The sequence below is a fragment of the Vombatus ursinus genome, unplaced genomic scaffold (genome assembly GCF_900497805.2).
Source record: "Vombatus ursinus unplaced genomic scaffold, bare-nosed wombat genome assembly UNPS02011014.1, whole genome shotgun sequence".
NCBI classification, from domain to species: Eukaryota; Metazoa; Chordata; class Mammalia; order Diprotodontia; family Vombatidae; genus Vombatus; species Vombatus ursinus.
Genome location: NW_020950792.1, coordinates 1,263,406 through 1,275,605, shown reverse-complemented (window position 1 = coordinate 1,275,605; position 12,200 = coordinate 1,263,406). Strand labels below are relative to the sequence as shown.

Sequence of the window (12,200 nt, the reverse complement as noted above, 5' to 3'; positions counted from 1 at the left end):
CTCCAAAGAGAGAGTTCTTCTTCTCTCTTTGAGACCTGAATTGCTCATCCCCACTACACCTTGCCTTCTACTGGAAAAATGTTTCATTTTTAAGTTTTTTATTTAGCCTCACATCCTTCCCTCCTATTTCAGGGGGAAAGAAGTCTCATTTAAAGTTCACTCCATGTGATGTACTCTTCACAGACTCTCAAAGTCAGAAGGGATCTTAGGGGTCATCTAAACTATTCACACCAGAACAGAAATCCCCTCTACAATATGTAGTAACTAGTTCCAAAGTGTTCCTTAGAGGCAACTAGTACAGTGGTGAGCCTGAAGTCAGTAAGACCTGAGTTCAAATCCAGCCTCAGACGCTGACTAGCTGTGTGAAACTCTGCAAATTACTTAACTGCTGTCTGCTTCAGTTTCCTCAACTGTAAAATGGGGATAATAATAGTATGTACCTCATTAGGTTGTCGTGAGGATCAAATGAGTTAATATTTGTGAAGCACTTAGCACAGTGCTTGGCACAAAGCAGGCACTTAAGTGCTTATTTCCTTCCTTCTTTATGACTTACTATGATGTTCCCAAGGCCAGAGCCACATAAAGTAGCCTCAAATGCTGGCAGAGACTCTGCCATAAATATTATCAGATAGTAATAAATAAATGTAAGACAAACATTAGTAAACTTATTTTTATTGTCAGTTTGGAATATTTATGAAATACTGATAATTGCTTTCATTGTTGCCAAGAAATTGGATGTAACAAAATATTAATTTATCTTTTTTTAATCCTTGTTCTTACTTCCTTTTCATCAAATATTTGCACTACTCAGGATTATATCAATTTATTTTAAGCCAACCAATCAATCAATAAACATCTATTAAACATTTAACCATGTTCAAGGCACTTTATCATGTTCCATCTCTCATATGATCTTCCTAGTTACCTTGTAAGTTTGGTATGGCAGGCAATTTAGAAAATAGGAAATGAAAACCCAGAAAAATGAAGTGATTAACAATATTACACAGTGAGTGAGTGACTAAGAATTGGGACTGGGACCCATCTCTCCTAATTAATCATGAGCTCTTTGTGAACTTACTGGATGGACTCTGTTATAGAGAAAGAAGTACCTTAAGATGTTTTGCTGATGGTAACATTATCTTTGGTTCAAGGTACCAAACCCAAAGTAATTTTCCCAGAAGATTTTGAAGCCTAAAATATATCAGTAGGTCTCATGTTTATTCAAATTATCTGAGGGCATGTAATTTCGTGGCAAATTTAAGTGAATTGGGGGAGTTTGGGTCAAAAGAGATAATTAAGCCACTCATATCCCCTCAAAATTGCCATAAGAAGTATTTTGACATGTAATTTTGAATATTTTTGAAGAAGAAATTACAAGCACTGATGCCTTCTCAAAAAACTATTAACATTACTCTGTAGAATATTAAAGTTCCAAACACAGCTTAGCAAATACCATACTCTTACTTACCATACTGATAGTCTTTCTTATACACTTACATACCATACTAATACTCTTTCTACCATACCATACTGGTATGGTAGAAAGAGTATAAGGCTTGGAGCTGGAAGATCCAGATTCAATTTAAAAAAAAAAAGATGTGGTATGAATTAAACTATAAATTTATGAGACTTCTGAGGTCCCTTCTCACTCTGAGATTCTGTGGTTATATGATAACACATGTAACACAGAATACGTAGAGAATTTTATTTTTGAATTGATTTACCAGTAATGATTTTTCCAAATCACCCATAAACTGATAGAGATTTTCTTTGACAGGGAGCCCACATGTACATAAAGACAGTGGCCATAACTGGAGCTAATCTGTGACCACAGAAAATAATTTTGATCAAACCTGAAACTTCAACTTAATTAAAACAAAGTTCTATCTAACTGAGTTGTAAATCCACATTAATATAAATCCAGAGAGACCAGAAGTCATACAATCTGCTTCCCCTCCAACTGGGGTAGGGAAATACTCTTTTTTTTCACTCTATTCTAATTGCTGATAGGGAACCACAGGTGTTTATTGTCTTAAATTTCTTTAAGGTCACTGTGACTACCCCGTTACTGAAACAGGATTGTTCCTTCAATCGTAACCTTAACTACTTTATTCATTCTAATTTAAAATCATTCAAGAAATGGAACATCTATTGCTTCTTTTAGAAGATCATTACACAGTCTAATAAGCCTCACTATGGGCATTTTTCTTTTTACTCCTTTTGCTCAATTAGATCCTATTATTTCTACTCTGATTTATAAAAATCAGGTGCTTATTGTACTTCCTTGGGGAGCATTACAAATTAAAGATACAATCAACTCACAATTACATTCTGGCAACACTACCAGAAAAGGAAAGTTGCCTATCCATTTAGCAGCACTTAGCAATGCTTTAAAGATAAACAAATGTATTAATCCTCACAGGTCTATTGTGAGGTAATATGGCTACAGGGCTAGTCTTTCAATAAAGAAGCTCTGGATTCAAATGCTGCCTCTGATGCTTAAACATTTGTGACCCTGGGAGAATCATTTAATCTCTCAGGGACTTATCTCATCTGAAAAGTAAGGATAACCATGCCTCAAGGAATTACTCTCTCAGAGTTGTTGTAAGGGTCAAAGAAAATAAAATATTATATATGCAAAGTGCTTTGTAAACTTTAAAGTACCATAGAAATGTAAGCTTTTCTGTTATTAAAACACTCTCTTGTTAATAAAACTTTTCATCCTAAGGCATTACTATGCTGAGGGTCAAAGAAGACAATATATTGTAAGTAAAGTGCTTTGTAAACGTTAAAGTACCATATAAATGTCAGCTCTTCTGTTATTAAAAGGTTACCTTGCTAATAAACTTCTTCTTCCTAGGGCATTAACACTTTCTTAGTAGTGTGTTTGAAATAACTATCAAACATGATAAAGTATGCTCTTTTAAATTTTACCAGAAAAATACCATGTTAATATTTTTTTAAAAAATTGTTCCCTTGTTGATCTATTAATCAATTTATGCCCTCTCCCTGAGGTCTTCTCTGACTGCCCCAGCTGGAAATTATTTCTCCTTCACAATATCACAGTCCTTTGTTCTCTACTCACGCACTTAAATAATCTATGCACATACCTTGTCTTCCTGTTCTATAAGATACTGATTGATTGAGACAATTTTTTGTATCTCCCCTCCTTGCAACACACCCAGAATAATATTTTGCACAAGTTAGTGTCTTTTGAATAATTTTTTTTCCAAGCTATGTCTGAAGTATGCTTAGTTCTTTTCTCTCTCTCAAATTTCAATCCAATATCTACAAATCTAACTGTAGATCTTTTCTGAATTTTTGTTTAGATAAACTATTTGACCTCAAATCAAAATGGATGAAACATACCAATTAAAATATGCCAGATGCTCATTAGTTTGGAGTCCATCATATTTGGGACTATATAAAAAGTAAATTAAAATCCAAAAAATATTGGGTTCCCCTTCACTACTGCCCCATTCTTTTTTTCCAGGGTTTGCTATTCACAACATCCTTTTGTCTTTACCTTTGTAAAACTTATTTTCCATGTATTTTTCCTAAACCAGAATGACTTACACTGAACCAGGTGTAAACTAGATTAAATCTAAGAGAAGAGGAAATTCTTATACAGCAATGCTAGTATTTATGAACGTGTATCTTCCATTTGCTATCTATAATATGTGAGGAAATGGCTATCTAAGAATAGATCACAAGTTAGCCTTAAAATAGGTCTCTATGTAGACTGAGATATACTTACATATATGTAAAAATATATAGCTTACAGATATAGATATAGATAGATATCTTGTGTAAAAGCATTTCACTTACTAAAAATTTATTGGAAGTATGTGTGTGTGTAGAGAATTAAATTAGATATGTATTTAGAATAATGATATATTTCACTTTATATTTATTTGTGCACGTGTATGTCATATATATATATATGTACATGTAGATATTTGCACATGAACATACACATATACACATATGTATGCATGAAATGCCTCCAGAATGTGACAACTCCTGAATTCAGAAAATGAGTAAACCATTGTTATTGAATGTTCTCAGCACCCAGATCTAACTTGTTATCAAACTAATTAAAATCACAAACATAAATATTTATAGGCTTCCACAGAAATAAAAATGTTTATGTGTGCCAAGGATATTTTCAGAAATTGATCAGGTATCAATTCAGAAAATTCAGAGGAAGATGTAGATCTCAATCTCTGGATACCAATATGAGCCTTCGATCCTGAATTGCTGTCAGTCTTCATGCCTGTATCATGTTTCCCCATAAAACTTTTGACTGGACTTGGGGAGAGAGGGAATGTTTCTTCAAGCATTCACCTTGAGACCTGGTGTCTTAGCAACGTAAGGATGCCTATTTCAATTTGGTGTTTCAATGTTTCAGTGTTGATCAATCAAAGCTCTGCCCTGAGCACAACTGACTATAGGTGTGCTTGTCTGATCTGTTACTGTCATTTTCTGTTGACAAGACAGGTGTCATGAGGCTTCTAACCCATCTCCCAAAGCTATATAGTTTAAGTAATAGCACACCACTGAGTCTTAAGGCAACAACACATCAATAACACTTTGACAGATGAGGAAAAAAATGCCATTCAGTGCTAGAAAAGGAATAGAATCCTTAAAACTTAAAACTATGATAACTTCCACAGCACTAAAAATATGATAGCACAACATTAGTGCCTGAATTTAGAATATAAAAATATTATTATTCATAATGTTTGGACAAAGGAATTATAAAAGTATTTCTTAAATAGCCATAAAGACCAAAGAGATCTTAAAAAAAACCAGCAAACTAAAATGAAGCAAGAGATTCTAGGAAATATTCCACTGTCAAGAAATAATTTGTAAAACAGGCTCAGTAAATCTGTTTGTTGCAAACCTTATTTTTGTCTTCTCATAGTTTAAAGATTTAGTGTTATAGCAATGGTATGTTCACAAAATTGAACAGTTAATGGAGATTATACGTCAAAAGTCACTACTTAGAGTTCAATCTCTGTCTCTAAGACAAACTAGCAAAATTTGTGGGCAAATCACTTATCCTATTAACTACACATGTAACTCTCTAAGGTAGGAATTCTTAACTTGGTATCTATGAACTCGTTTTTTTTTTTTTTAAGTTGATAACTGTACTTCAATACAGTTGGTTTCCTTTGTAATCCTATGCATTTTATTTTCTGCATTTAAAAACATTATTCTAGAGAAGGGAGCCATATATCTTACCAGACAGGCAAAGGACAAAGCCAAAATGCTGCTTTACATTAGTAGAGAAAACAGGGATTCAGCCATGCCTCCCTATCTCCCCATCCCTAACATAATGCAAATTTCATCTATCTACTTTGAAAACTTTAAAGCTTAATATAATTGTTACTTACTTACAATGTAATTCTTTTTATGCTCAACCCTAACATATACATAATGAGGTATAGCGCTTGGGTATCCATGCAAATACACTAAAACTTAGCAATGTACTCTTGCAATATTATACTGATAGGGAGCTACATTGAGATTTGAGACACATTGATCAAAGGGATCATGAATCAGGATCTGGGACTTATAAGACTGTGAAAACCTACTAAAATAACCTTTCACCAATGAAACTATAGGATCCACACCCTCATAGAGCTCAGAAAAGGTCAATAAAATTGGACTACATGATTTAGGTCAATAGAAAACCTTAGAAATCATTTAATACAATCTTCTCACTTTACACATGAGGAAAAGGATTACCCAACCAAAACCAAAAGGGTTTCCCAGGGAAATCACAGGGATATCAAGGTTACACATGTAGAAGAACTCAGGTACTTTGACTCCAGATCCATTGTTATTTCTACAGTTCCAATCATAATTAAAGATAGAGAAAAGAAAATTCATAAGTCAGAGTTAATTAAAGAAGTTTAGGTTTGGCTAACTCAGAGAAGAGCAGGCTAAAATTATTTAACCCTTCAAGGATATAAAGGTTTATTAGGTAGATGATGATGATGTTCCATTTTTCTTTGTTTCTGCAAAGATTCAAGAAGGATAAGGGTACAAATTACATTGAGTTAATTTAGTTACAAGGAAAATTTGTTTAATTGTAAAGGTTATTTAAATGCTATATAACTTCTATCCCTAACCATTTTTAAATGAAGTAGGCTTCATTGAGGCTTACTTAATTGGAAAACCTACTGGCAAAGAACTGGCTAGAGACATATCTGAAAGATACTAAATTTGGAAGACTTTGAAATGGGTATGGAGAGGATTGGGGTAAGGAAGTATAGGAAGGTAAAAGAGAGTAGAGTGAGTTGCCAATTCAGGAATGGAATTTAAATAGTCCTTTTAAATTAACATATAGACATGACAAATCACATTCTGTTTTTCCCCTTATCAGAAAAGTAAGAATAAACTAAAATAAAACAAGTAAAAAAGCCAAATTTTTCCTATTTATAGAAAGGAAAATATTTCTAAGAGGCTTCAAGTTTTATCACAGCAGGGAGCATGTGTTATCCAAATATTGTATCTCATCCAAAGTTTCCTAGGCACAAGTATTCTGCATATAATTGGTCCTTTATAAATGCAGAATTTAAATTTAAGAAGATATAAGTGGTTAAGGCCATTCATGAATGTCTTAGGGAAAAGACCATAAATATTGCTTTATGGGACTCTTTTCAAACACCTGTACTAAAATAGTTATTACTAACCACATCTATTTTCTTTTCAAATATATTTCACAGAATCATATAATTATAGAAGTAGGTTTTCCAATTAAGTAAGCCTCAATGAAGCCTACTTCATTTAAAAATGGTTAGGGATAGAAGTTATATAGCATTTAAATAACCTTTACAATTAAACAAATTTTCCTTGTAACTAAATTAACTCACTCAATGTAATTTGTACCCTTATCCTTCTTGAATCTTTGCAGAAACAAAGAAAAATGGAACATCATCATCATCTACCTAATAAACCTTTATATCCTTGAAGGGTTAAATAATTTTAGCCTGCTCTTCTCTGAGTTAGCCAAACCTAAACTTCTTTAATTAACTCTGACTTATGAATTTTCTTTTCTCTATCTTTAATTATGATTGGAACTGTAGAAATAACAATGGATCTGGAGTCAAAGTACCTGAGTTCTTCTACATGTGTAACCTTGATATCCCTGTGATTTCCCTGGGAAACCCTTTTGGTTTTGGTTGGGTAATCCTTTTCCTCATGTGTAAAGTGAGAAGATTGTATTAAATGATTTCTAAGGTTTTCTATTGACCTAAATCATGTAGTCCAATTTTATTGACCTTTTCTGAGCTCTATGAGGGTGTGGATCCTATAATTTGCCTTTCTTAGTATTCCTTACTATTTAGGACAGAGCCCAGCAACTTGTAAGATATCTTGAACAATCCAGAGCCCATAAATTCTCTGGAATTTATAATTAGACAGTTGCCTGGACCACCAAACATGACTAATCACAGAACCAATATGGGTTAGAGGAAGAGTTTGAACTCAGGTCTTTCAGAATCTGAAGCTAGTTCTCTACTGACAAGATAATACCACATTATAATTGCTCTATCGATATTTCTTTAAGATAGGAGCAAAAATCATTCTACTTTACAGATGATGAAATAAAGGTATAAAAGTTAGCAGATTTGTTCAAGGCAAGTATTCAATGCTGTGTCCATGAGATTATTCTGTCCTCTCCTAAAAATGAACAAATTGATTTTCTAACTCAATAGATTAAGAGATAAAAATCTGTTTTTTAAGAGTATAGTTGTTCAGAAAATAAAAGTATGATGCAAGCTAGCAAAAAGAGAATAAATTTTTCAAAGTAAAACAATTTAATATTTGATAGTTTCATAGGTTATGATTAATGCAATAGCATTATTGTATGGTAAATCTTAAAACTAAGTGTTTAAATAACACATTAATACAGTATATTAAGGTTTACAAAATGTATATCTGACAACCCTGTGTGGTTGTTATTATTGCAAATGTTACTGAGACTTTAGATATAATTATGTAGAAAAGTTTTTCAGAATAAAAACACTTAAAATTTAACTCTTACATTTATATACTCTTGTAAGCATTATGCTATTTTCAACTTCAACCATTAACAGTATTTCACAATTTCTATATATCTTCTAGGTTAAAACATGCACATTCCTTACCTCCTTGCTTGTATATTGTTAATTCTCGTATGGTTTCCAGAAACTGCCAAAACTTCTCATTACTTTCTTCTGCCATAAATTCACTATACAAAAAAATAAAATGTTTTTCCATGGGTAGATTTGACAACTATATTGATATAATATATTGATAATATATTGTATAGCTGAGTAATAACTTAGAGCAAGGGTTCTTTTTTTAAAGAATGCTTTTATTTCTTCTCAATTAAATATAAAAACACTTTTTAACATTCTTTTTTTATAATTTTGCAAATTCCCTACATCTCTTTCTTCCTCTTTAAGAAAGCAAGCACTTCAAAATAGATTATATATGTGCAGTTATGGAAAACATATTGCCATCTTAACCATGTTTCAAAAGAGAACACAGGTGAAAAAAAAGAAAGGAAAACAAGAAAAATAAAGTATAAAAAGTATGTTTTGATCTGCATTCAGACACCATCAATTCTTTCTCTGGAGGTAGATGGCATTTTTTATCATAAATCTTTTAGAATTGTCTTATATCATATTTCTGAGAAAAATGAAGTCATTCACAGTTGATCATCCTTATAATAATTGCTATTACTTCGTACAAAGATCTCCTGGCTCTACTCACTTCACTTTCCATCAGTTCAAATAAGTCTTCCCAAGTTTTTCTGGAACCAGCCTGCTCATCATTTCTTATATGACAACAGTATTCCATCACAATCATATACCACAACTTATTCAGCCATTCCCCAAATGATGACCATCCCCTCAATTTCTAATTCTTTGCCACCACAAAGAGCTGCTATAAATATTTTGGCACATATACAACCTTTTCCTTTTATCTCCTTGGGATACAGACCTAGTAGTGGTAACTGTATTGCTGAGTCAAAGAGCATGCACAGTTTTATAGCCCTTTTGGCACAGTTCCAAATTGCTCTCCAGAATGGTTGGATCAGTTTACAACGCCACCAACAGTGCATTACTGTCTCAATTTTTCCACATCCTCTCCAACATTTTCTTTTTCTGTCATGTTAACCAATCTCACAGGTATGTGATTTACTATCCCTTACTATTTAGGACACAGCCTAGCAACTTGTAAGATCTTTCAACTTATCCAGAGTACATAAATTCTCTGGACTTTATAAGTAGAGTTGCCTGGACCACCAAAAATGAATTGTTTTAATTTTCATTTCTCTAATCAATAGAGATTTAGAGCATTTTTTCATATGCCTATAGATAGCTTTGATTACTTTTTTTGAAAACTTCCTGTTGAAATCCTTTCATCATTTATCAATTGAGGAATGACACATATTCTTATAAATTTGACTCTGTTCTCTACATATTTAAGCAATGAGGCCCTTATCAGAGAAATTGCTATAAAATTTCCCCCCAGTTTCTTTTAGAGCAAGCGTTCTTAACCTGGGGTCCATGGATAAATACAATGAGTCTTTGAACTTGGATAGGAAAAATTACATCTTTATTTCAATGTAACTAAATTGTTTTGTAACCCTATGCATTTTATTTTATACTTTTAAAACTATTATGAAAAGAGGTCCATAGGTTGCACCAGTTATTACTATTACCCTCGTGCAGGCCCTTCTCAATTCATGCCTAGGTTATTGCAATAGTCTGCTGGTTGGTCTGCCTGCCCCATGGCTCTCCTTACTCCAGTCCATCCTCCACTCAGATGCCAGTGTTTCCAAAAGCACAAATCTGACATGTCTCTCTTTATTACCTCTGGGATCAAATATAAACTCTTCTGTTTGGCACCAAACACCTTTCATAATCTGCCCCCTCCTTTCCAATCTTCTTTATACAATATATACTCTGCAATCTAGTGACACTGGCCTCTTTGCTTTTTCTCAAACAAGATACTCCATTTCCTGACTGAGCATTTTCACGAGATGTCTCACATACCTGGGATACTCTCTCTTCTCACCTCCATCTGCTGGCTGTCCTGGTTTCTTTCAAGTTCCAGCAAAAATCTCACCTTCTTGATGAAGTCTTTCCTGATTCCCCTCAATTCTGATGCCTTCTGTTTATCATTTCCAATTTATCTTATATTTGGCTTGTTTGTTTACAGTTGTCTGAACATTGTCTCTTCCATTATTAGACTATGAGTTTCTTGAGAGCAAGGACCATCTTTTACCTTTCTTTGTATCCCCAGCATTTAGCACAGTGCCTGGCATTTTCATTCAGTTGTTTCAGTCATGTCTGATTCTTTATGACCCCATTTGGGGTTTTCTTGGCAAAGATAATGGAGTGGTTTGCCATTTCCTTCTCCGGTTCCTTTTACAGATGAGGAAATTGGGGAAAACAGGGTTAAATGACTTGCCCAGGGTCACACAGCTATTGAGTATCTGAGGTCAAATTTGAACTCAGGTCTTCCTGACTCCAGGTCCAGTACTCTATCTACTGTACCACCTAGATGCTATAGTAGGTTGCTTAATAAAGTTTACTGACTGACTGACCAAATGCAAAGGGGTCCAGGACACACAAAAAGATTAAGAACCTCTAATTTAGAGTGAAAACAAAAAGGAAAAAAAATGCCTAAAGTCAAATGGTTTCCCTGTTTTGCAAAGCAGAAGGAAACAAATGTTGATGCTTACCCAACGCATCACTATAAATTGCCAGAATAAAGATGTAAAATTACTTTTTTAGTATTAGTATCAGTACTAGACAAAGAATTAAATGGTTCAATTTTAAATGTCATCATGAAAAATGGTCTTAGTAAATACAAATATGAATCCAATTATATTCAACAAGCATTTATTTAGTACCTATTATGTGCAAGATGCTATGTGAGATGATGGGTACACAAAAACAGAGGAGCTTACATTCCTCTAGGGAATGGGCATAGGAAAACAACATGTAAATATGATAATTTGAGAAAGGAAGTAAGTCACTAACAATTAAGGGAATCAGTAAAGGCTTCCTATCTGAGGTGACAACTGAGTTGAATCTTGAAGGAAACAGAATTGAATTCCAAGCATTTGGGATCCTTATACAAAGGCAAGGGAGAAAGAGATGTAATTCTAGGTTCTGAGAACATCAAGTAGGGCATTTTTCTGGAACCTAGAATATGTAAAGGAATGTAACATAAGACCAAGTTGAAAAAGTCAGCTGGAGTCAAATTGTGAAAGCCTTTAAATGCCAGGCCAAGGAATTGTATTTTGTTCTAGAGGCAATAGTAAGCCACTGTAGTTCTTGAGCTGACATGGCAAAGATGTATTTTAGGAAGAATATTTTGACAGCTTTGTAAAGGCTGGATTAGAGGACAGAGAATGAAAGCAGGAAGACTAATTAGGAAAATATTACAATATTCCAGGGGAGAGATCATAAAGGACTAAACTAAGATAACAACCATAGGGATGGAGAGAATACAACAGATACAAAATATATTATGGAGGTAGAATTGACTAGACTTAAAAAGTGAATGAATGTAAGGGGTGGGGAAGAAGAGAGAGGCTAGGATGACTTCTATGGTTGTAATAATGGGATTGGAAGAAGAAAATCAGGAGGGAAGCCATGAGAGACATGCACACTTAGGTTAGACATAGAACCATCAAACACTCATAAGCAATCAGACATGTACAAAAGGCAGAAGGCAGGAGGAGAGTATCCAGAAGGAGGGAGAGGGGTGGTCAGTGATGTTAAAATCTGTCAAAATGAGGACTAAGAAAAGGCTGTGATCTAGCAATTAAGACATTGTTGATAACCTTAGAATGACCACTTGCATTTGAGTGGTGGAATGAGAAATCAGATTTTAAGAAGCTGACAAATGAGAATTGAAGTGGAAGCAACTAGTATAGAAGTACTTTTCTAAGAGCTAAAAAGTCATGTACTTTCACAAAAAAATCAGATCACTTTTACAATTCTTTCCATCTAGAAACTTTGAAATATTGAAGAAGGATACAGTCTGATACTGTTAGAAAAGAAGGAAGGAAGAGAGGAAGAAAAAAGAAAAGAAAGAAAGAAAAAAGAAAGAAAGAAAGGAAGGAAGGAAGGAAGGAAGAAAGAAAGAAAGAAAGAAAGAAAGAAAGAAAGAAAGAAAGAAAG

General features: G+C 33.7%; 1 protein-coding gene across 1 annotated transcript in view; it reads right to left on the bottom strand.

Moving 5' to 3' along the window:
- The window catches only part of UGGT2 (UDP-glucose glycoprotein glucosyltransferase 2), a 212,746-nt gene that overhangs the window by 194,744 nt on the left and 5,802 nt on the right, over positions 1-12,200 (bottom strand). The window contains exon 2 of the mRNA XM_027855699.1: positions 8,160-8,242. Coding sequence (XP_027711500.1) covers positions 8,160-8,242 — 83 coding nt within the window. The remainder of the gene's footprint in view (positions 1-8,159; positions 8,243-12,200) is intronic.